At 37.7% G+C, this 25,679-nt stretch overlaps 1 protein-coding gene across 7 annotated transcripts in view; it reads right to left on the minus strand.

The window, feature by feature from the left end:
* Psd3 (pleckstrin and Sec7 domain containing 3) overlaps positions 1 to 25,679 on the minus strand; it is a 505,243-nt gene that overhangs the window by 218,873 nt on the left and 260,691 nt on the right. For 5 of the 7 annotated variants that reach the window (XM_063234820.1, XM_063234821.1, XM_063234823.1 and 2 more), the window contains 5 exons: positions 12,818 to 13,012; positions 12,595 to 12,675; positions 10,953 to 11,065; positions 8,026 to 8,084; positions 6,622 to 6,756 (listed from right to left, as the gene is read on the minus strand). In XM_063234820.1, coding sequence (XP_063090890.1) covers positions 6,622 to 6,756; positions 8,026 to 8,084; positions 10,953 to 11,065; positions 12,595 to 12,675; positions 12,818 to 13,012 — 583 coding nt within the window. Of the gene's footprint in view, positions 1 to 6,621; positions 6,757 to 8,025; positions 8,085 to 10,952; positions 11,066 to 12,594; positions 12,676 to 12,817; positions 13,013 to 18,391; positions 18,543 to 25,679 lie in introns of those variants that run through there. The other 2 variants (XM_063234822.1, XM_023561432.2) reach the window with 2 other exon arrangements.

Here is a 25,679-nt window from a genome sequence, read left to right on the forward strand (position 1 = left end):
AGAAAAATTTGTGGAGGTGATGACTGTCAAATTTAACATAGAGGTTATTTCTGGGGTGCAAAGAAAGGGGTGACCTGGTGGTTTGGTGAGGGAGGAAAAGGAGCAATGCTTTCATTATCTTTTTTGTAAATATAAATTTTAAAATAAAAAAGATTTAACTTAAAACCAAAAAGAAAGAAAGACAAGGAAGGAAAGAAAAAGACAAAAACTAAAAGGAGGTGGCAACAGTGTTGAGGATAACGTGAAGCAGAATGCAAACAAGTAAGTATTCAAACCGGGCCTGGTGGCTCCTGCCTGTAATCCCAGCACTCAGGAGGATCACTGCAAGTTTGAGAACAGCCTGGGCTAAGTGAGTTCAAGGCCAGCCTGAACTGCATAGCAGGACCCCGTCTCAAAAAGACTAGCAAGCAAGAAAGAAAGAAATCGTGCTGCTGTATTGTGTACTTATAAACTTTTTTATTTTACTTTTTAATTGCATGTTTTCAGTACATACGATTACATACATTGTAGGTAGTTGGTACATGTGTGTAACACCTCTTAATTCTTTTTCATCCTCTCTTCCCCTTCTCGCCCATCCCCTCCTCCTCTCTCTCCATCTTTTTTCCTGTATCTGAATGTCAGGTTTTTACTTTGTTAAAACATTTCCCTCACTTCAGCAGTGAACTGTTTCCCAACTGTGGGAATAAGCAAAGCCAGAGGAAAAGACGCAGACTTTTATTCTTCGCAGGGTTATCTAGAAACCACACAAGACCAGTCCAAAATTCTGCCAAAGTGTGCCCCAGTCTTTGCTCTGAGCTTTGCCCGCCACCCCAGAGGATGGAATCTTCTGCACAGAACTTTGACTGGTGAGGCCTACCTCCCACCCAGTCCTGAGAGACCTGCCAAGGGAGCCAACTCACTGGGATCAGGTACGTGCTAAGCGAGTGGACCACAGGACCTACTCTGATGCAGAGGTGGAACATCAGGCGGCAGGCACCACCCTAATGTCCTTCATTTTCATTAGAGCAGGGGCTGGAAGCTTTGTGGAAAACACACTTTTGGAGAAACTCAAAGTGTTCATCATCCATTGGTAAAACCTAGCTTCCTAAACCTGGGGATATTAAAAACAGCAGGCACAGCCTCCCACAGGACAATTCCATCTCCTCCAGCACATTACAGTAAGTGATGAGAAAGCATACTACTGATTTGGTAATTACTTCAGTTATGCAGCTCTGTCAAAGCTTCTGCTTCACTTTTGTTTTACATGATTCTCTGTCAAAAAGTGTGATTGTGTTATGCTGCCCCCAGGTGTTCATGCTTTATAAAGGAGACTAGTGGGCAAAATGGGTATCCTTAAGCAAATTTTCAAAGCAGATAGCTATGACATTAAATGTATTCTTCCAAAAACCCCAATCACAGAAATAATTTAAGTGGATAGAAGTTCAACCTTTAGGAATATCTGAAATACTAGCGTGATCTTTCTTACCTTTCCTGTAATATATAACCATTGAAAAAGGAACTGGAAGGGGTAAAAAAAAAAGAAAATAACTTAGCACAATGATTCTCAGTAATATTTAGCAGTTTAGAGACCCTGTCTCAGAGGGTTTCCATAAGGTCAAACTTATTTACATTAATTTTTACTTTAATGTTAAAAACATTTTTTTCACCCTCATTCTCTCACTAGTACGCAGAATTTTCTAGAAGCTACATGATTCTGATGTATTTATCAGATTCAATGCAAAAGCTGATACAAGACTCTACTTGTTTTCTGTTAATCCCAATATTGAAAAGTTTTAAATGTTATTCTTTACAATTCTTAGTCACAGAAACTGTTACTCATTTAATGCGTATTAATGATTTGATGAATATTTTTAAATTTCATTAGTTCAGTTTCTAGTATGGTAAATATTGATATAAACAAAAGCTTTTTGGGGTCTGCAAAAACTTTAAGAGTAGAAAGCCATTCTGAGAGTCAAAGATTGAGAAGCACCATAAAAGTAGATTCCATCTGCAGTTAATAGCAAATATTTCCTTTATAATTTGAGAAAACAAAAGAAAAACACACTAAATTGATTATCCAAGTGCAAACTCTAATTTGACTTTCACAGAAGGGCAAAGCACAGGAATTAAGTAACGCAGTTAGAGGTAAGAAGAATCTGTCTTCAACCAACCCCTGCCCTGCCGTCCCTACTCCCGCCCATCCCCATGTCATCTGCAGAGTAAAAAAGAGCAGACTTCCTTAATATTAATTTTAACCTCTTTCCTTTATCATGTTTTACTAATAATCTATGCAAATATGAACAGTTTATGTGATAAGGAAAGGTACGTTGTGATTGGATGACATGTAATTGGATTATCTGAAGCCCCTAAATGAGCCCCACTGACTCAACTGATAAAAAGCCATTCTGTGGTATTTTCTATATAAAAAGTTCTACAAAAACAGAATACTGAAACAAAACAAGAAAAAGCGAAGACGGGCAGGATAAGTGGGGTAAAGGAAGACATAGGAAAGGGAAAGGATTTCATTTTGGCCAACAAAATTGACCATCACGTAATTCAACTCTGACATGTTTAAAATCCAGATGGTGACCCATACGATAGAAAATTGCATTCTAAAGGTTGATAATCATTAGAACCTCAAAATTTTTCAAATCTTGACATCTTTTTATAGGAAAAAAAATCCAAAGCTGCTGATTAGGTACTCAGGCTATGCCATAAATGTCCCTCTGGTAACGGAAATAATAATTGTGAAAATCAATGTCAAAATCCACCAGAAAATCTCAGCAACTCTGATATCTGGACCTGATGTTTCTGTGAATGTTTAGTAACACAGAGACATTCCAAGAGATGAGCAAAAGTCTATGGGAAGCCACTTTGGCCAGAGAAAGACAGACAAGACATCAAGCAGGTCAAGAGACGCCAAGGGAAGGAGGCAACGCTGGCTCAGCAAAAATCAAAGTCACACGTGGAATCCACAACAGGAGGAAATTCAGAAGCAATGAAAGCCAAGGACAGCTTTCATGGCAAAGCACACCCAGAATACTGAACAGCACAGACAGGAAGAGGCATCCACAGAAAACAACAGAGAATCAGCCAAAATGCGTTTTAAGGCAGCTGCAAGTTACAATAATGGTAAGGGCATATACAGAGGCTTCCTGAGGAGACAAACTACATAGGTTTCATCAGTCCCATGCAGGGGTGTGCTGCTTTTGTGGGTGGAAATATAAGGTAGCATAATACAAAGAAGTAAAAGCATTAAGTTATTTTAATTACAATTTTTATAGTAGTCGTTTTTATTATAAATGAAGTATTTATCCACCATTTAAAATTCTGGGCTGTTACAAAATCAACCAACAAATTCAGTTTATAGACTGGAAAATAATGAATCTCTATGACACGGTAAACTAAATTTTATGTATCTTTTTAACATGAATGTGTTATAAAACTCAATTTGCTACTTAAGTTTCTCTCGTCTCCCTTTTCTCCTTTATCAGACTTAATACCCAACACTAAACACCAGTAAGTCCTGTCTCTAATGTTAAATTCAAAGCACAGAGGACAGGGTTCAACATAGCTACAGCATCCTAAGGATAAACCCTTCAAGTACTAGCCTGGAATCTGTCGATACCAGACAGCCCAGTAGGACATGGGCTGAAACTGCTACTAAAACTCTCCAGCCACGACCTTACATGGTAGATTTTGGTCACAATGTTTTTAATTAAAAATAATGCCCTGTGGCCGGGGAGATAGCTCATGAGGTCACGAGTTTGATCCTTGGTACCAGAAAAAATAAAAATAATAATAATGCCATAAGTAGTAGCCTACTTCTAACCATGGTCAAACTATGGCCAACCATTGACTTGCAAATCTCTTGAAACATCCATACTAATTATGAAACTGGCCAGATGACTCTCTTCATTTCTATCCCTCTCTTCGGAAAAACTCGCATCTGGCTAAAACTTCCAACCTCCTGAGAATGCCAACCCTGCTGCGAGGGACCTGCCCACCATGCTGCCCCTAACACCTGTCTTCAGAGTGGGGAATCCTGCTTAGTGGCAGAAGCAAAACTTCAATCCAAGGGAGAAAGCTGGCTCGTTAGAGTCAATACAACACATGTGAAGATTAATCAGGAAAAGGAATAGGCTTGAATTTATTCTGACATGTCAAGTTCTTTTTATTCATAACATTTCTAATAAATATTAAAGTGACCCTGTCTTTGCTGACAGTTGAAGCAACACTTAACACACTCAGTTACAAAGCAAAAACAAATTCAGATTTGTTTTAATCCAAATTTATATGTGCACATATTTAATTTGCATACTTGTTTTTTTAATTTAAAAATAATTTTTAAATAAAAGGGATTATTCATCAAATTATACAAGTGACCATAATTATATGTATGTAATGTAAGGGAATAACTTACTTGCAGACAAATAAAAAAATTGCTAAAATAAATCATTCACATATATTTCAAACTAGGTACTAAAGGACATCAAAGGTGTTCTCAGGACAAAAAAAGCTGCATATACTTCAGACTATTTTGTCACAGTTTAATTAGTGAAATTTAACTATAATCCAACATAAAATTAAACTAAAATTAAAATTCCCAGTGTTTTTCACCCCATTTGCTGCCCGCTAACTATGTCCTCAGTTACGTCTGACCAGTGGAACCTGACCTAGCCTGCTCTATCACAGACAAGAGTTCATTTTCACAAACATGTGTTGTTCATTTCTGGTCCTTACACAAATGCCACAGAACTCACGGTGGATCAGAAACATTATCGGTGCTTGCTGAATGGGTAAATAAATGCATTAGGGAGGAAGAAGAGAAGAAAGAGAGGAGGGTACTGGGGAGGGAGGAACCCCAACACGTAACTGGAAGCTATCCTGGAAGTTACTTATTAGTATGCATGCCTTCATTTTATTAGTAAAAGTATTAGCAGATCACAGAAAGTCATCAGTTCTTAAAGGAAAGATTCTCAGAAACGGCCAAAATAAATGACTCATCCCTGGCCCATGGAAAGCATGAAGACAAGCTGGCTTTAGCAGTTCTTAGAAAAGTCATGCTGCTGCATTGTTTTTACGACACAGTCATGAGGAAGAAAAGGAAAATGGTTCGTTAGTTTAAAATTAGTAAAATTAGTTTAGTCTCTAAGAAGAGTATTCTGGCACTGGATCAAACAGTGGTGGTGATGGGCTTGGTAGGAGAACAGGAAGGAGCAGGAGAGGAGCAGACACTAGGGGTCACTTTGAGTGCCTCCACTTCCCGGGGCCATGCTAGTAAGTCAGGCAGACACTACCACAACAAAGCAAGCCATCATGATGCAAGAAAAGCTTCACCCGGAATGAGGATTAAAAACTTACCACCTAGAAAGAAAACGTGTTTAAAAATGAATCCACAGGGAAGAGAGAAAAGAAACACAATTCCACACCGTTAATATTTATGATAGCAACTACATATTTAATAAACTTGTAATAGTATGCATTGCAAACGAGGATAAAGAAAACCAACATATAAAACCTAAGTGGACAATTGTAAATGCAGAGTACATGCTTTTAAAATCAAAGCTGAGAATTAATTATCACCAATATGGTTCAGAAGATAAGCAAAGAGACTGTTATTTATATTTCCCCCATTTTAGGTTGCTCATTTTGCTACTGTAGCCAATTGTTAACTACCTATAATTGGCATAATTTTACAAAATTAAAATGTTCATTTATATAAACTATCTCTTCTACCCTGGGCACCAGACAAGAAGCATGATGTTTTATCTCATTTCTCTATGATGCCTCAAAATTGTCTGGTGATAGTGCAAGAGAAAATGCACTGGATCTGTGCTTCTGAATACATGGGTTACAGACATGAGGGGACCCACAGCTACATGACATCAACCATGCTGAGTTAGCTGAATAAACAATAAACCTTCACTTTTAACTCTTGCTATACTTCAAAATTACTGCGACTAACAAGATATAAGTTAATTTCAAAGTATTATTAAAGTCATATTAGCTTTAAAAGAATCTAGAAAGCCAGGCATGGTGGCACACACCTATAATCCTAGCACTCAGGAGGCTGAGGCAGGAGCATTCCCATATATTTGAGGCCAGCCTGGGATACAGAGTAAGTCCAAGCCAGCCTGAACTACATAGTTAGACACTGTCTCAAACAAACAAACAATCAAACAAAAAGTATAGCATTCAGTAGAAATGAGTTCCACTAAACATAACAACCTCTATAGAAAGTCTTTGAGATTCTGAACATTGAGCTATTATTAGATTTTTTTTCCAGTTATTCCACATTTTCTCAGTCAACAGATGCTAAATATAAAATTATCATCTGGCTGATGGGACTTTAATTCTGATTTGAAGAGGATCCTTTGTACTAGGAATCCCTGACTTAGTTGAAGTTATACGTGGACACACTTAAAATTATCTCCTTGAACCAGAAAGCTTGGTTAAGGACTTCAAGACTAGAAGGAAGGAAGGCGCAGGGTATAAATGAATAATATATAGTGTATAAATGTTATCACAAAACAGGGACAGAAAAAAGTTGTGAACACTTCCTTGTCTAGCAAAGAAAAATGAAGCCACGCTAATCCACAGAGTGACCACTCTTTTAACAAGAGTCAAGAATAGCAGCACCTTTGTTTCCACACAGTCTATTACAGCCTTCTTCCCCAAGATGTTCCCTGAAGGTATCCATGTTCTTAATCTCTGTAGCCTCTGGAAACATGCTACGTACAGTGTGGTACCTCGTTCACGGACTTCATTTGTTCTCTGGTTGTAGAAAAGACAGTACATTTGTGCTTGGGTTAGAAAGATGGCCACAAGGGGCTGGCGGTTTAGCTCAGCTGCATAAGTGCCTGCCTTGCAAGCAGGCAGTCGTGAGTTCGATCCCCAGTACCAATAGGAAGGAAAAAGACAAAAATAAAAAAAGAAAGATGGCCACAGTCCTGTTTGTCACCCAACACGGAGTTTACAAGCAAACAAACAAAAAATTTGCCAAGTGCCTCTGTTTGTGAACTAAAATGTTCACAAACAAAAGTGTTTGTGAACCGAGGTACCACTGTATCACTAAATTACTCTAAATCTACCTGCTATAACTTCCTCAAAAGAGCTTTTGAGTTCAGTATTTCAAAGATAGTTTTAAAAGTATGATTCTATCACTAGATTTCCCTTTTCTTGGCAGCTGAAGCAACCCTTTCTCCAGCCCAGTGATCTCAAAACAGCTGATTCAACTTAATGGTCTCTCACACAGCTCCATCTGCTTTTTTTTTTTTTTTTTAAGAGGAGCACTCAAGTTTCAAATAAGGTAACTGACTAGCCTTTTGGAACAGTAGATTCAATATCTAAAATACAATTAGCTTTAATGTAGCTTTTTAAAGATGATAGCATAGCGAATCAAGGGATAATATACTCTTCAATTATACAGAAACATGACTGTTTATCTTCAAAACAAATGGATCTATGGCTATAAAATAATTTTTCTTCTAAGTAAGTATATACAATCAAAAAAGTTATTTTATTTAATGAGAAGAATTTAAGTGAGCACTAGAATTTCACTTCGATAAAAGGTGGCTTATAATTACAAATTTAACAAGCTGATTTGCTAAATAGCAGATGAGAACCTAATTAGGTTATCTTGGTATCATCTTTTGATTTTAACTAGTTAAAAAGAAAAACTAGATGTGCTGAGGAATGGAGAAAAGGCTGGATTCACAGCATTATATTTCAGACACTATAATGCCTAACCAAAAAAAAAATGTAACAAAAATAAGTAAAACCTCTGTCTGCCATCTGGTGGACAAAAAAGATACAGACCATACACATTATAGCTAAAACCACTAAAGCCACCTACAATGTAGCATATACTTAAAATTGTGCTTGCATATAAAATAAAGTATTTTTTTAAAAAAACATTTATGCTTACTACCTGCTGTGGAAACTGTATAAAGAGTAAGAGGAAATGTATATGAACAAAAAACGCAAAGAATAGCCTCTGATATATTTAGATTTCTATAAAAAAGCCTCACAAAACTCACTTACGTGGCCATGGAGATCAGTGTTCAGAAGCATCATCGCACAGGTCAGGCAGTGGACTCCATCTAAGGACAGAAACACGGACAGAAGGCATTAATGTACTGCTTAGTTTTGGAATCTTGCTCACAAAAACACAACAAAAACACAACTAGCTATATTTGTTTGCAGGGATACAAAGCACATGTAAAAACAAATTATCAAAAGGCCCTTAATGTGAAGAGCTGGATTCTACTGTTAATAAGTTGACCTGAAACCTCTACATATGCAATGTTAAATTGTCCCCCAATGTCCTTTCACATAACAAACAAATCAAGTTCCAAAACTTTACACTAAGAAAACAATTAAAAATCCATATAAAGTACAGCAGAGAAACACCACTTATAGTGAGAGACAAGCAAACATGACCTTCCAAACACACAATTCTGTTACGTGAAGGCCACATACATAGAAATGGAAAGACAGTTGATAATAAATTTTTATACAAAAACACTTTACAAATTCAATTTCAATACAAAAACATCTGGAAAAATACACACCATGATATTAAAAGACATTCTTTCTCAGTCATGAAATTAAAATTTCTATGTTTTAATTTACACTTTCTCAACTTTCTAATACATATGGTATAAAATGAAAATTCTTTGTGTTCCTTTTTTTTTACATTTTAGAGGCAAGTAAATTGAAAAGTGAAAGTTAAGGAAACTAAAGAACATAGCTTACTGTGATCTTGCTTGCCATGCATTCAAAACAAGCACTTAGATTGAATGGTTTTGTATAGGATATACAAATCAAACCAAAAGTCAAATATTGAAATAATGTGTGAAGATTAAAAGATTAAATGTTCAAGGAAAAAGCTGCCCAAACAAGGACTTTTTATTACTTTATACAGTAAAAGAAAAAGCTTAAAGAGTTAAGTTTCGGGGCTGGGGGTTTAGCTCAGCTGCATAAGCACCTGCCTTGCAAGCAGGCGGTCATGAGTTCGATCCCCGGTACCAATAAAAAAATGAAAAAGACAAAAAAAAAAAAAAAAAGAGTTAAGTTTCTCATTCCTAAATATCAGAATTAGTGTTAGTTCTCTATTCTTTTCCCCATATTCTCAATCCAAGTACAGTAGGCAGTCGCAATTTCAGATGTAGAAAAAAATCCTAATAATCTAAGTATACAGAAAGTACTATCCCATTACTGAATTCACAAATTAAAGACTTTTTAAAAAGCATACCTTTTGATAGAGTATGCAATCTGTATTATGAATGTCTCTAAGCACATGCTACTAAATATCTAGAAGTATATATTTATGCCAATTTCACTTCATTATCATAAATTCTACACTTATTTTTTAAAACAAGTTCCTGAAGTTTTATAAAATTCATGAGCCAACTCTCAAATGTCCTTATCAATACCAGTTCACTAAACAAACTCAGTAGTACAAAAGGAGTGCTCAGTATTCTTACAATTAATATTAAACAAAAGCACCAAAGAATCACAGTTTCCAGTTAGGCTTGTAAACATTTCCAAAGCAAACTAAACATACACTTTCATCAAGGACAAGCAAAAGACGCATTAGAGGAAGAAAAAAAATTATGCACTTTTCCTTTGTTTTTTTTTTTTTTTTGAGAAAAGGCCTTGCTGTGAGATTCAAGCTGGCTCTGAAATCATTACAAAGGCCAAGCTGGCCTCAAACCCATGACAATTCTCCTACCCCAGCCTCTAGACCTCTGGGATTATAGGTGAGTGCTACCATGTCTGGCAAGAAATTTGTTTTCAACAATTAATTTACTACAATGTGCTTTGTACATAAAATCTGTGAGGGGGAAAGCTGACCAAGTAAGGAAAATTAACATACTTTAGGAATGCAAAATTTAGAAATGCAAAAGAAGAGTAAGGAATATGCTTTCATTAAATATGTGTTCAAGGAATACTTAGTGACATGAAAAAATAAAAAGAAAGGAAAAGATAGTGGAAAACAAAACTGCAAAGATTCTAATTTGACATCAAATATTACAAAAATGGAAATCAGTTAAATTAACTAATATTTGTCTTTAGGTAATTAGAGATATTTAGATGATCTTCATTTCCTCTCTAATTGTGGGGAATCACCTGGATGACTCTCCTTGAATAAAGAGCAGTTACCTCTACTTTGGCTAAACTTGGCCCCCTGTCTGCATGTCCTGATATGCACAGAGCTGGCTGGGCCATTTCCTTTTTCCCTTCAAGGGCTCTAAGCAATGTAAATAGGGCTGATGCGAAATCTTTGAAGCTACCATACAGTGGCTGTTTCCCTGCCCTGTCAGTCCCTAAACATGGTGGAGCAGGTCGGGATGCAGAACCACTGCTCCAGGGCTGTCAACTGGGTCGAGCCCCAAGATCAGAGGCTATGACTTCCCAGAGCACAAAAGTTTGCACATCAGAGCTAAAGCACAACCTCCTAAACATTAAATGCTATCTCCACTTGTGTTATGCAGATTGGTCTTTCTGCCTGTCCTCCTCCTGTGGATTGCAGAGGTGTTTTCACGCCTCCTACATAGCCCAGTTCATGGTACTCATGTATTTCCTACCATTCTCATGGTCACTCATTCTCAAGCCACATTCTTTACAAATTAATAAAATCCAGGTTAGGCCCTAGGTCAAGCCTTTTATTTCAATAAACCTTCATCTGGGCTGGATTCAGAGGACTCCTTGGTTCCAATAACTATAAATACGTCTTAGTGTCTTTATTCTTGCTATGGGTTGTACTGGAAGTGCTAGACTGGAATCAACTCACTTGAATTTCAATAACATTTCTATGGGATTACAAATATAAACTTCTCGGACTGCAAAAAGGATGGGAAAAGGATCTCCATAATAATTTCCTTTATTTTCACAATAAAATAAACTTTCAAATTAAGAAAATCAACCATTGTTATAAAAAAATTCAACAATTTCTACCAGATTACCTTGTGAAGCAATGGTATCAGGATTACAATAAAAATATCTATTGGAGAAATGTATTAAAACTCTCTCTCGTTCTTGAGTTTCTCCCACGAGAGAAAATGCTTTAAAGAAATACCTAAAGAAAAGAATTAAGGGGAAAAATAGCATTTTAGAAAACTTACTATATTTTTGTCAATTACAGTTAATTTATATAAATTTAAGATTATACAGTTATCCTCCCCCCAAAAATCACTTAATAGATGGTCATTCAATATAAATTAATATTGAGGTTTAAGTGTAATAAAATGTTACATTAAATGTGATATAACAATAATAGGGTGGTCAATACATCAAGAAAGCTTGGGAAAAGCAGAGATTTTCCTATTACAACTAAATGTCAAGTAGCCAGCTTTAAAAGGTCAGATTAAAAAAAAACACTTAAGGTTTAATTCATGCTCACACAGAGTGCTTTAAAATTCTATATATACAGAATTGTTCTTTTATCATTTTGTTACATGGTAACATCTTCCAAACTAATATTAAAATTATGTTACTTTATATACATATTTCTGTTTAATTTACCTACTATAATATTTTGTTATTAATTTATTATATGAGAAGTAAATTGTTGATTTTATTCCATTCCAACATTGATTCCAAAATATTGTAAAAGACTATCTAGCAGTTATAAGCAATTGCTTAGGAAAATATCTAGAATTTTGCAATCAAACTGTATTGTTGGGCTGGGGATTTGGCTCAGCAGCATAAGCACCTGCCTTGTAGTCATGAGTTCAATCCCTGGTATCAAAAATAACTAAGTAAAATAAAATAAAACTCTTGTTTTTCTTAACCAATCATTTAAAAAACAATTTCCCTACTCAAAAAAAATTAAAAGGAGTGTTCCCAAGAGATATCTATATGCATATTTACAACAGCATTATTTGCAATGTATAAAACAGGGAAGCAATCTATGTGTTACTGAAAGATAACTGTATAAGAATATTACTCAGTCTATAGAGTAATGCAATATGTCAAAAAACAGATGAACCATGAGAATACTATACACTAACTAAAGTCAGTTATAGAGAGATGAATATTGTACATTCCAATTATGTAATGTAAACTCAGAGTAATCAAAACCATAGGGACAGAAAACAGAACAGTGGTTTCAAGGGATTGGGGAATGAAATGGGGAGTTAACTGTGAACTAGATACAGTGTTTCCATTTTATAAGATGAAGAGAGTTGTAGAAATGGATGGCGGTGACACACGCACAACATTACAAATGTATTTAATACCACTGACTGTACACCTTAAAATGGCTAAGATAGAAAATATTGTTACGTGTAATGTATCACGATAAAAAATTGAAAGGAAAACTCTCAACAAGTCCATTTTTCTCCAGATCTGCTTTGCCACCCTTCCTTGGAATGCCATTTGGACTCAGACTTACCACTAGATGCAGATCAGCTGATGTTACTTCATAAATACATACATTTTTAATATTTTTTGCTATGCTTAGATCTATGATACAATCTAAAGTCAAACAGCTAGCTGAGCAGGTTAAAAAAGTAAAAGCAGAGTCTAGTTAAACAACCACACTTTCTCTTGTAAGAATTCATTATTTGGAGGCAAAAAAGAACAGAAGTGAACATTTAATCATACCTGAGAGACTGATCTAGTGTCATTCCCGTAAAATCAAAAAATTTCAGATATTCCTCTGCAACTAGTCTGCTAAATTCATTGCTATAAGAAAACAGAATAGGTTTGGTTATTGAAGTGAAAATTTAAAATATACACATGCATGCACACACACGCACACACATGCGTGCGTGCACATACACACAGACTCACAAGTACAAGCCGTTAGTCTTGAGTTAAAACATACTTTTTGCCCAGGTGTTTGGCGACATCTGATCTTTTGAATCTGTCCAGTTGGTAAAGACGTTTAGCCAGTCTTTTAGCGGCTTCCACGTTGCTGCTCGTACCATTACTGAGGCTCTCTGTAGGCTCTTTTTCCAGAATGTGAGTACTCCCCATTTCAGAAGGATCCTCTAGCTGTGTTTTTTTCACCCCAGCATTGCTAGAAAAATTGATTCAAAGAAAGAAGATATAATAATGGAAAATATTTTTATTCTATGGCAAACAAGGAAAATATCTGAATAAATCAGCACGATAATGTAGAACAAAATGAAAAGCTTTACATGAAATCATCAAATTATACTTACATAATCACAGAACAATTTTCAGCTAGTATGTTTCAAAACACTAACAAGGCAATCACCTCAATCGTAGATATCAGACTTATATCAAAGTTATCAAAAAGTTATCAAAAGTTGTCAAACTTTTTGGTCTCAGAACCCTTACAGTCTAAAAGTCGAGGAGCTTCTGTTTATATAGACAAAAGACACTACTAATAATTAAAACAAAAATTTTAAATATTAATTCCTTAAAAATAATAAACCAATCTCCTGTAATATGTCCTATTTTATTAAAAAAACAACTTTCCAAAACAGAATAAAATCTAGTGAGACAAACAACAGTGACTTATATTTCTTATAAATTTCTTTCATGGATGGATTAACAAAGGAAAACTAGGTTTTCAAAGCATAAAGCCACTTTTACATTCACTTTATAATTACATATCCTTAGGGTTAGAGTACATTAAGAAAATGTCTCTCACAGATATCCAATTGGAAAAAGGAAGAGTATTTTAGATAACTGTTCTTTTTGAAAAAAACATTAAAATAAGACAACTGGCAGTTTCTTAAAAGTTAACTGAAATGTAGATTTCTGGTAAAGTTCCTTTTGCATTCTTACATTAATACCCATGCTATACTCTGAGTAGGTCTTTTATCTATGTATACCTATTTCCTAGTGCTATGTGGACTGGTTAATGATCTCAGCACATTTCATTTTACAGTATTAGAAATGTTAATTACATTAATGTCACCAACATACAGAAGAGTCTGTAAGTACTGGGAAGCTGTCAGACTTTTGATGGTACACAAATTTTGAATTTTTGATCAAAAGGTTAAACTTAACCATTGGCTGAAAATATTGTCAGTGTTTTCTATAAAGTGACAGGCATCAAAATGATTGCAAATACCACTGTTTCTCAAGATTTCTATCAAGAAAAAGTGACTTTCTAAATTTTCTTATGCCCCAACTCAGATTACATTATGGCATTTCCTAAAGACAACAGAAAGAGTAGTACTTAATTCCCATTTTATTATGCATGAATTTTAAGCCAAGATTGATTACGAGAGATAATGAAAGTCTCTATATTCTTACAAAGGGAACAAATAGGAGCAAGAGATAACAATCATAAATATACATGCAACAAATATCAGTGCATCCAAATATATAAAACAAATACTAACAGGCATAAAAAATCAAATAAACCCTAATACAATTGCATTAGGGAATCTCAATACTTCACTGTCACAAGAAGACAGAAAAACTAGCAAAAATAACCCAGCAATGAAATGTCAGAATTAAACCAACCTCTTGGACAAATAGACTTAGTAGATGTCTACAGAATGTTCCACTCCACATCATCAAAATACACATTCTTCTCAAAGATACAAGGGATGTTCTCAAAATAGATCACATTAGCTCACAGAACTAACTTGCTCTTGGGTAGGAAGAACCAATATAGTGAAAATGGCCATATACTCAAAACTGTTATACAGATTTAATGCAATTTCAACCAAAATTTCAATATTATGTCTCACAGAATTAGAAAAAACAATTTGAAAATTCACTTGGAACCAGAAGAGACCTAGAATACTGAAAGTATTCTGGGCAATAAAGGCAAGACGGGACACCACAATTTCTGACTTAAAATTACACTATAAGGCTACTATGATAAAAAAACATGGCACTGGCAAAAACTAGACCTGAAGATCAAAGGAATGGGTTAGAAGATGCAGAAAGAACTCCAGGCACACTGTGCCACTTTATCTTTGACCAAGGTGCCAAACACTTTCACAGGAAAAAAGATAGCTTCTTTATAATATATGGTGCTGGAAAAACTGGTTCTGCATATGCCAAAGATTAAAATTGGACCCATATTTTGCACCATACACCAAACTAAATTCAGAATAGACCAAAGATCTAAATGTTAAAACAAAAGCATTAAATCTGCTGCCACACAGAATAGGTGAAACTCTTGAAGACACTGGTGTAGGAAAAGACTTTATGAATAAAACTCGGATCATGCAGGAACTATCACAAAGAATCAAAAACTGGAATCTCACTTTATTGAAAAGCTTTTTCACAAGAGAAATCACTAAAAGAGTTAAGAGACAACTCACAATGTGGGGAAAAAATGTTTTAAGCTCTTCCTCAGACCAAAGATTACTATCGAGAACATACAAAGAACTCCAAAAAAAAAAAAAAAATCAGAACTCCCAATTTTAAAAACCCGATCCAAAATGGGTGTCTTGGATGAATACACACTTCTTAGATGAAGAAATACAAACAGCAAATAAACATAAGAAAATGTTCAACACCACTGGTCATTCAAGAGATGCAAGTTAAAACAACACTCAGATTCTACCTCATCCAGAAAAGAATGGATATTATCAAGAAATAACCCATTGTTATCAACCAATAACAAACGCTGGAGGGGCTGTGGGGAAAAAGAGCCTTTCTTCACTGTTGGTGGGAGTGCAGACTGGTGCAACCACTTTGGAATCAGTATGGAGATTCCTCAAAAAACTAGGATTGGTGGTCTCAGAGGACCCACCTATTTCCTTTCCAAAAAACATTATAACATGCATGTACCCATGTTTGTAGCAGCACTATTTGTAATAGCCAGATCTTGAAAATAATCTAAATGTTCATTAACCAAAGAATAGATAAAAAAAAGTTGTATTTTTATACAGTGGAGTATTACTGAGCCATAAAAAATGATAAACTTGAGACATTCAGACGTAAATGGATGCATCTAGAGACCATACTTGTAAGTGAAATAAATCAGATTTGTGAGTCTGAGCATCATATTGTGACCCTAGAGTGAGAAGCTGATAGAAATAATAAAAGATAGCTAAAATAGTTACGCTACTAATTTCTCTTAGTTCACTGAAAAGAAAGGTTTGCGCTAATACTGTTTGGACAATTAAATGCAGATATCTTGAACAGTAAAGATAGCAGCATGCAAAGTATTAACCTTATTACTCTTTTATTATCATGTTTTGAAATTGCATGTTTTTCCTTTTAAATAAAAAAATAAAAAGAATTGAAGTGTTGAAGTGTAATAAAGTTAACTTGTTCTGAACACTTTTAGGCAAAATTGGCCTTCATTTTCACGTGACTGGAAGGCAAGGACAAAATGCAATGAGGAAGAGAACAGTTTGGTGCCCCCACTGTGATTTCTGCTAAGGCCCTGACTGCTGCTTTCACGCTATGTAATACTGCCACAGTGAAGAAAAGAACTTTGTCCTCACAAACCTACTAAAGGAAAGGACCCCCACAGGCCACATTTGAGAAGCTCTGCTCTAGAGAGGTCACAACCTATACAGCCCGAGGCCAGCTGCAAAGTGTTACCTTATGTAGAACACTAAAACCAATTACAGGAATGGCCAAATCTTCCTTTTTCTCTGGGCCACAAAGGCATGTTCATGATAAATGTCTTCTAACACAGTTGCCATAGAGTTTGCTTAAATCAGCACAGTCAGAATTCTGTGTAGTGAGCCACACAGTAAATACTTTGAACTTGCAGGCTCTGTAAAGTTTGGATTGCATACTCTGCTTTGTTGTTTTGTTGCAACTTTTACAAACACAAAAGCTATTCCTGGCTTGGCTGAATTGGGCTCCTCCTCATCTGTCCCTTAGTTCTTTAACGTGGTCCATACAATAAAAGAGTAACACGTTACTGTCTATATTAGGGCACTCTGAAGAAATAGCAGAGATGATAAAGTTATTAAGTATGCAATTATAATTTTTACAAAATGTTCCTCTCGTGGGTACAAAGCTTCATTTTGGCGTGATGACAATTTCACTAAGATAAATAAAATAACACTAACAACACCGAATGTGCTAAACCACTGAAGTTTAAACATTAAAAGAGATAAATGCATGGTATTTGAGTGGTAACTCAGAGTGGCTATATTTTTTAAAATTTGAGATAGAAAAATAAGTTATAAATTCATACAGTGTAGTAATGATGAAGAGCACTGTAGCAAATGCCAACAGATCTATAAACAGAGGATACTGTCAGTTACTTCCCCCAACTGACAGCTTTCCATTTTCTGCAGTGACCGCCCAACTAGGTGATCAGGCCACTTCGTTGTCACTGAGAATACAGAAGGGCTACCTGTGACCAGCTGGGGCACCAGGGATCTGCAGAGAACTCACTTTCCAGCCACTATCAACTTGAGAGAACTGGTTGCCCCTGGCAACGCCTCTGCAGGCACATGTCATCAGCAAGCACCTCAGGAGTCACCTTGAAAGGTAAGGAGGATAGGGAAAGAGGGACAGGACCTTTCCAATTCAACCACAGGTGAAAGTTTCACGTCAGCTCACACATTCCCAGGGGACACCAGGGAAGATGCCCGGGTACACGGTAGCTATCAACCATGCTGCATGATTTCACTGCAACTATTAGTAATAGTTAATTTTTTAAAAAGTCTGAGTCATATACTAAACCATAATCAATGTAAGAACAACTGGCATAAACTGGAACAGATCCAGGCAAACCAGTACACTGGAATAGATCCAGGCAAATCAGTAAGCCACCTCGATTTCCTAAGAGAAATATCTACCAATTGCAATAGATTGCTTCATTATGGTAAAATCTTCATGAAAATAAATTTAAATATTTTTTTATCCCGTCCCTACCTTTCTAAAGCTAACATTATTGGCTAGTTTTGTAAAACTTCATAGTAATTTCAAGAGCAATTTATTTTTTGTTTTCTCACATTAAGTGTTGGCATGTAAAATACTCCTCGAACACACATTTCACCTTATGTTCTTTACATGGACCAAGAAGGTGTAATTTTAGAAGATATGTGTGTTTTACTTCTCTGGATCTTCCTTTAAAAATATAAAACAAAACAAAACAAAAACTTCAGTAAAAGAAAGAAAAAAAGGAACTAGGCATGGTGATGCATGCTTCTAATCCCAGCATTCTGGGAGGCTCACAAGTTTGAACCCAAGCTGGACAACTTCAGGAGAACCTGTCTCAAAAACAAAACAGAATAAAAAAAAAAAAAAAAAGGAGAGAGAGAGAGAGAAGAGAAAGAAAGAAAGGATGGAAATCAAGGTAACTACCCTGGTTTAACTCCCAGTAGTGAAAATAAATACATAAATAAGAGCAAAGGAACAAAATGAGACAAATTATCTCCATTCCAGGATAGCATTGTTCTATTCCATTCTATCCCATTTCATGACTTCCAAGACCAGGTGAACAAGACAGAAAGTGCTACTTTTCAATCAGACAGCAACACGAACTCACCAGCAGCAGTCAGATACCAATAAAGAACCCATCACAGCCTCCTCGAAGGTGCACCTGAGCCATCCTCCCTCTGCCAAGCTCCGTCCCAGTCTAGTCTCTTCCCCAAGCTCTGAGGTCTGCAGATCTATAGAACCTTCTGAGGATCCGGTGCTTTGTGAGGTCATATTAGTATGACCTCACATTCTTAGCAGAGTTTGCTGTTCAAGTGTTTGTAATGTGTTTACAGTCTCAGCACAAACAGGAGCTAGAACACAAGGGCCACTGTGTATCAAGGGAATAAAAAGCAATACATCCCAGCCTTACACACTTGATAAAGCAGACTGGATGATCCTTCTCACAGCCATGATAACACCCCGTTCTGTTCCCTGAATACACAAGACATTGTCCCTCCAGTCTGTTGACTATTCAAGGCTTTCAGTAGCTTAGATGTCCCCTTCTTCTCCATAGTTCACACTTCTTTCCTCTGTTGCTTCAAACAATCTCATAAAGTAAAATCCCTGCCCAGTCTGTAACATATAGAAAAAATGGTCTTCCCAAAGGATTCCTCCTGGGTTCTAGGAAGTGCTTCGCTGGGTCAGGGCTTCACACTTCCAAGGAAATGTGCTAACAATCACTCTCATCAAAGCACTCCAACATCAAGCGAAAGGGAGCAGAGGTGGAGGCTGATCACTAGGCTTCCTCATAACCTTTTTATCATAGCAGATTCCTAAATTTCCTGAATAAAACAACACCCACAAATCTTAATTTCGTTAAAGAAAAAAAAACACGGTTTAACATAACAAATATTTCATGGTCCGTGTGTGCGTGTGTGTTGACATCCTATGTCTTGTCTAGCAAATTTATCTCCTAAAATATTTGTTCTAGGTTTAAGGAATCTCCATAATAATATTCCATGACTGTCAATCTGACAGTATGTCTCACAGACTTCTTCTTTGTTTTCACCTGTTTCTGCAATTTCTTTTGTATTTCTGCTATTTTTCTACAGTTTTATCAAGCTGCCTATTGTTATAACTCGGGCCCCGGTATAAAATTCAAGGAAGCAAGAGACTGAAAATTTAGGTAGCACAGGCTTTATTTCCAGGCCTGGCGACGAGTCTCCGGGAGCCAATTTAGAGACTGTGTCCCAGAGACTGAAGGGAGGACTTTAAAAAGAGGCTGGAGGAAAAGTGGGGGAGAAACAAAGAAACCTGCAGAGCCATCAAACTTGTTGACCCGAGTCTGGAAACTGTATTGCTGTCCACTTAGCTCTGACAATCTCGGGAGTTCCTGGTGTTTCTCAAATTACTCCCATCCTACAGACTGACATTATCTCGGAGTGGCACATCTGCAGCAATATTTGGGGAAGAAAGTGGACAGTTAATTATCCCAGGACAGCTCATTTTCGCTAGTGGGTGCAAAGGGGTCAAGAGTTACAAGAAGCTGAAACTTAAGTTTTACAAAAATCTGATATCTAACTCATTTGATGCATACAGAACAAAAGGAAAGCACCGATTGGGGTTTGGGCCATAGTATTTCCTGGTAATTTCTTTGAAGCTAAACAGTTCTTAAAATTGGGGCAGGCTCATTTTATGACAGATCATCACCGGGTCGGGAAGAGGTCACCAGAAACCCAAATTCTTTATGGCCTAGATAGATAGGTGAGGGGAGAGGGAGGCAATAAGGCGCCATACAGAACAGAAAACAGCGGTTATGTGTCAAGGTCAGGTAAAGGGTTAAACTCATACACAAATCTCTCTGCACACAAGTGTAAATTAGTGGGCCATCCTAGTTTTCTTTAGCTCTTTAGCAGAGAATAGAGGCACCTAACAGTGACTAACAACCCTTGTTAGCTTGTTTTAGCACAACTTCTGTAGTCTGTAGAGGGCAACAATGGTTAACATATCAATTAGGTGAGATTCTTGCAGTTCTTTACAGAGGAGAGTATTGCTCAACATATCAATGAGGTCACTTAACATATCAGTTAGGGAAAAAGGATTAAAAAAACACATTTAGTAAGTCACGTTGCAGGTTTGCTATAATACACAAAATAATGAAGGTATTTTCTTAGAGTACAACACCTATCATCTGTCCTTTAAACACAAAAGGAAAACTTTTCTTTGTATTTTTTATCTCACCCCTCCACCTGCCTACTGCCATCACCCATGTGCTAGTATCAGTTTACAAAACTCCCACCCGAGAGAACATGCACCTTCTGTGACATCAGACAAGATCTGCACAAGCTGACCCCAACGGCTCCTTTTAACTTAACCTCTGCCGTCTCCCTTGTGCACGGGCCACACAGTGACACAAGCCATGCACACAGCCTCTTCTAAATCCTGTGCCCTTTGCCACTCTCGTCTCCCCCACAAGCGCCACACCAAATTCTGCAGACTCACAGTGATCCTACAGAGCTGAGGCCAAATAAAAGTGTGAGGCCTCTGAGAAGCATGTCCCACCCACCCAGGCACCTGAGCTCTGCCTTTCCGAAAGCACTGCCTTTATAGATCCCGGTCCTCTCACCTGCTACAGGCTGGATCCCCGCCTTGAATTCACAAGTGTAGGGTGAAGGCACGCAAGAGCCACCTGCTCTAAAAGGTGAGACAGGAGAGATCTGCCTGGCTACTTCTTCCTTCGCTGTCTTCTAACCCTACTGTCAACACTGACACAGAGCAATAACTTTCTAATTCATTATGAATAATCCTGGAAACTTCGAGATAAACTGACACCAATATGGCATAGCAGATATATTTCCTTAGTTCCCATTTACTTTGAGCTTACATTTAGAAATTTTAAAGAATATTTCTGAACTTAGCCCCACTTTTTTCATAGAAAGAAGTACATAAATTTTAACAGAACTCATAGAAGAGAAAATACCAATTTCTTCCCCCTCTCATTTATTTATCTTTTGATTAGTATATGTTTGCAATACATAATAATTATACATTTTTATGCTTTCATTTAATTGTGGTAATAAAACTAAAACCAACAACAAAATAATTCAGGCTAACGTGTTAACACTCTACTACTCCACATTTCTAAAGTGTATTCTGAGAGCTGTATCTAGAAAACAAGAACCACCTTGTTCAGTTTTATATACAAACAAGGCAAAAGCAAGTCAGAAGAACGCCACAGTGTGGACAGCAATGACTTCAGATCCATGAGAAGACCTGCCGGGGCACATGACTGCTTTGCCATTCTTCAGGCAGAAGACAGAGGCACTGAACTCTAGAACCAACAGATGACGAAGTCAGTACAAATGCAGTTTTTTATGGCTTTTTTGTGGTTGCATTTCGTTTTGCATCAGCACTGAACACTGAACGCAGGGTCTTGGCTCTGAGCCACACTCACACGTCTTCTTAAAAGTTTTCATTTTGAGACGGGGTCTCACAAACGTGCTACGTTGCCCAGGTTGGGCTTGAACTTGGGATCCTCACATTTCAACCTCCCAGAATACTGAGATTAAGGTGGGAGCTATAACTGCTTGAAGGAGAGTCAAGAAGAGTTGGAAATGCTCCACAAGCAAGAGACATATAAAAACTTGAAACTTAACTTTTCTCTGAAAAGGAAAAGGAAACTTTATTATACCATTTATTTACAGGCATTGCAGAGATGGTAAATAAACTAAACCTTTTGAAAGACATATATATGAGAAGTCATTCAGAGCCACCACAGTGTCCTCAGTGTACTACTCGCCTAGTAACACCTAACACTGGTGCAGCACTGTCATGGTTTATGTCAGTGGGCTTATGCATTTGCATTATGCATTGTGATTGGTTCATTGTCTAGCACTTGGATTGGTGTTATGAGTGCTACACTTGCCTCAGGGTGGAGCCAGGTGTGATTTAATGGCGGGAAGACAGCATGGGCTTGTCTCTCTCTGTTGCTAGTTTCTGCCTTGCTGTTTGCAACACCATGCACTGTGGCCTCGCCATGCCATGCTGTCTTGGAGCCAACTGAGTATGGACTGACGCCTCCAAGAACTGTAAGAAATAAACCTTTCCTTACCTCATTTTGGCTGTCAGGTATTTGGTCTCAATGACGAGTAAAAAGTAACTAAGACAAACACCTAGGGTATACCGTTCCTGGGCTAAGTGATTCCTGGGATTGCTCAATTGTCTTATGAAAGTCAGCAGTGGAACCCATTTTACAGATGGGGAAGCTGACTCTAAGAAAGACAGTGGGACTGCAATACCAAGGTATTTATATGATGCACTACTACTAATCATTTGCTGCTGCTAATCATCTAATGGTATGCATGTCTTTACTGATTCAGAAAATATGAATATGTATATTATAACTACATTGTGCACACAGCGTTTTTAGGTACCTAGGATACTACAGCAAAAAAAAACAAAGTAAGAATTTATGCATCGGTGGCTAAAAAGAAATAATAAATATAACAAATGAGTAAATTACATGCATTTCACTCTGGAAAAAAGTGAACCTGGCCAGGAATGTTGCATCGAGAAACCATATAAGCCCAGTTTCCTGAGAGGCAGCGGCAAAAGAATCATTATCAAAATTTGCCAACCTGGGCAAATGAACTCAGCACAGTTTTAAAACAAATTTTTAGGTACTAGGGATGTAGCACATTAGTAAAATGCTTGCCTAGCATGTGTGAGGTGGTTCTGGGTTCCTTCCTCGGGGAATAAAAAATAATAATAGAACCTGGAAGGTTCAGGAATCCCAGGTTGCAGCCAGGGGTGCATTATATAGACACAGGAAGCCTCGTGGAGAAAACAACGCTTGAGCAAGACTTGAAGAAAGTTAGACAGCAAATATTAGAATGAAAAGCATTCCAGAGAGACAGCAAGCGACGAAAAGGTGCAGAGGCTGGAGGATGATGGGTGTGTGAGGAGGAGGAGGGCAGTATGGCTGGGCACAGAGGATGAGAGGAAGACAACGTCCAGACAGCAGAGGCAGCAGGGAGGAGGGTACTGCATTGCGTAAAAGCTCCCAAGTACACTCAGTTTACAGAGCCCTTCAAGGGCTTCCCAAGGTTCTCCAGAGTAAAACAAATGGACACAATACTTCCTTTTAGGAGTATAAATATTTCTGTTTAGAATGGTATATACGTTTCCAAATTATTTGGACTTGGTAATGGATAGCCATTTGAGTAAATAATACATATTTTTATTTTTACATAAAAATTTTTTAATTTTTTTTCTAAGTGAAATAACCATGATTACTTATTACCAGATGTGTGTGCCTGCTGGGTACTGCACAGTTTCTCAAAGCTTTAGTCCATTTATTCACGTTCTCACGGCAACCAGTTCATCACAGCAACCAGTAAGAATCCAGCTCCGTGCATCAAGAAAGGCACAGAGCACGGTCTGCTGAAACTGCAGTCAAGCACTGCACAACCACACTGGTCACCACAGACCTCACAGATGACTATGTGTGTGTCAGGCTGTGCCATCTTGTCACGGGTAATCACAAAATCTCCCAGCAAAGCATTTCTCAGAACGCATCACTGTCATTAAGTGATCCATGACTACACCTTGAATTCACAGTTACAGTGTTTGATAGACATCGCGCACTCCTGTGTTCCTCTTCAAAGTGCAGGCACCCTGCGGGACCCTTGTGAGCTCACTGCAAAGCCCCAACGTGTCTTCACAGTTTGGGAACCACATCGTGGTTCAAAGCCTTGTGGGCCGCTACAAGCTGTCTGTTTTTTATTCTTAGTCCAGCAGCTAATATTAAAGACACCAAATCAGAAATTTAAGATTTATGGTCAGGAATGGTGGTACATGCCTGTAATCCCAGCACTTGGGGGGCTGAGGTAGGGGGATCGCCATGAGCTCAAGGCTGGCCAGGGTTATATAGTGAGTTCAAGGCCAACACGAACTGCATAGCAATATCCTGTCTCAAAGAAAAATAAGATTTCATTTATATTTTTAAAAAGGAATCCTTTTGTTTTGAAATAACAGACTAAAGGCAGTGAAACCAGTCGGGGGCACTGAGTGCTCCAGGGATGGTGGCTGGGGTACTGAGAGTGGGTGCAGCTTCAGGAAGCACTGTCAGGAGGGCTGGCTAATATCTTGTGAGGTGCAAGTGAACAGAAGAAATCAATGGCTGGGGCAAAGCAACCTAACGGACAGAGCCATCACTTACCAAGACAGAAAAGACCAAAGCTGGCACAGGTTTTGGAGCTAAGAAGTGCCACACTAGACATGATAATTCCATTAGGTACCCAGGAACCTATGTCAGACTTTCAGAAAGACACGTCATGGGAGCTCTCAGTCTGCTGACCTGATGGGGACCTGGGCACTTCTCTTCTTAAGGTCCAAGGTGATTCTGACGGATGTCAGTACTTCCAGGTGTCTCTTTAACTCTGGAAAACACAGGTTAGGTCTCAAGGGGTGAAAAGTTCATGATCAGGCTGAGTTTTTTTGTAATATCTGGAATGTAGAGAAAAAAACTGCAGGGAGATAAAATTGACAACAGAGGAACCAGCTCGGGAAGGTACTAAAATAAGGTACTAAAGTAAGTCCAACTTGAATTTAGGGTTTGTATAGGTATAAAGGAAAAGCCTAGCCAGATGTGGTCTTGCACATCTCTAATCCCAGCTACTCAGGAGGCTGAGACAAGATGACTGCAATTTGGGGCCCAGCTTGGGCAACTTAACAAAAAATTCTCACAAAGAAATAAAAAGGGCTGGTAATAAAGACTCCCTGGTTCAATCCTCAGTTCCACAAAAGTAATAAGTAAAGGTAAAGCCTGCAGTGAGAACTATTTAGAAGAAAAAATAAAAACAAAACAAAACAAAAACCACCACGATGAGATGTGAGATGTGTGGAACTGTGTTCGAAGAGGGAAGACCAGATCTGACCTAGAAGCTCTGTGGAATGTGATGCCGCCACCACAGTGATGAGCACACGATGAAGAGAAGTGGATGTGTGCCCACGCACGGCTGCAAAGAGAGTCAGGACTAGGAGGAGACCTTGAGTCTGGTCCAGAGACATGCGGATGGAAGGTGCACAAGTTATCAAGGTAGAGCAGTCCGGCAATCACAGCCACCACACACACAGCGGGACCTCAGCAGAGGCACAGTAGCTACTCCACACCGGCAGAAAGCATCACCTGGTGAGAAAATGCAGTGGGCACCAAGACGGAGAGCTCTGAAATGTGCCAACATCGAAACACATCCTGTAGTTTGTTTGTTTGAATGTAATTCCGCTACAGCAAAAAGACAAGGCGCCCCCTTTTACTTGTGAAAGAAATTCTCCGTGTCATTGCTCAGTTTACTAGCAAATGACAATTACCAGCTCAGAAGATACTGAAAGCAAGGGACTGCCCAAGAGCTCCA

This window comes from Cavia porcellus, unplaced genomic scaffold (genome assembly GCF_034190915.1).
Source record: "Cavia porcellus strain 051 isolate PalLab524CR breed Dunkin Hartley unplaced genomic scaffold, mCavPor4.1 scaffold_24, whole genome shotgun sequence".
In the NCBI taxonomy this organism is placed as follows: Eukaryota; Metazoa; Chordata; class Mammalia; order Rodentia; family Caviidae; genus Cavia; species Cavia porcellus.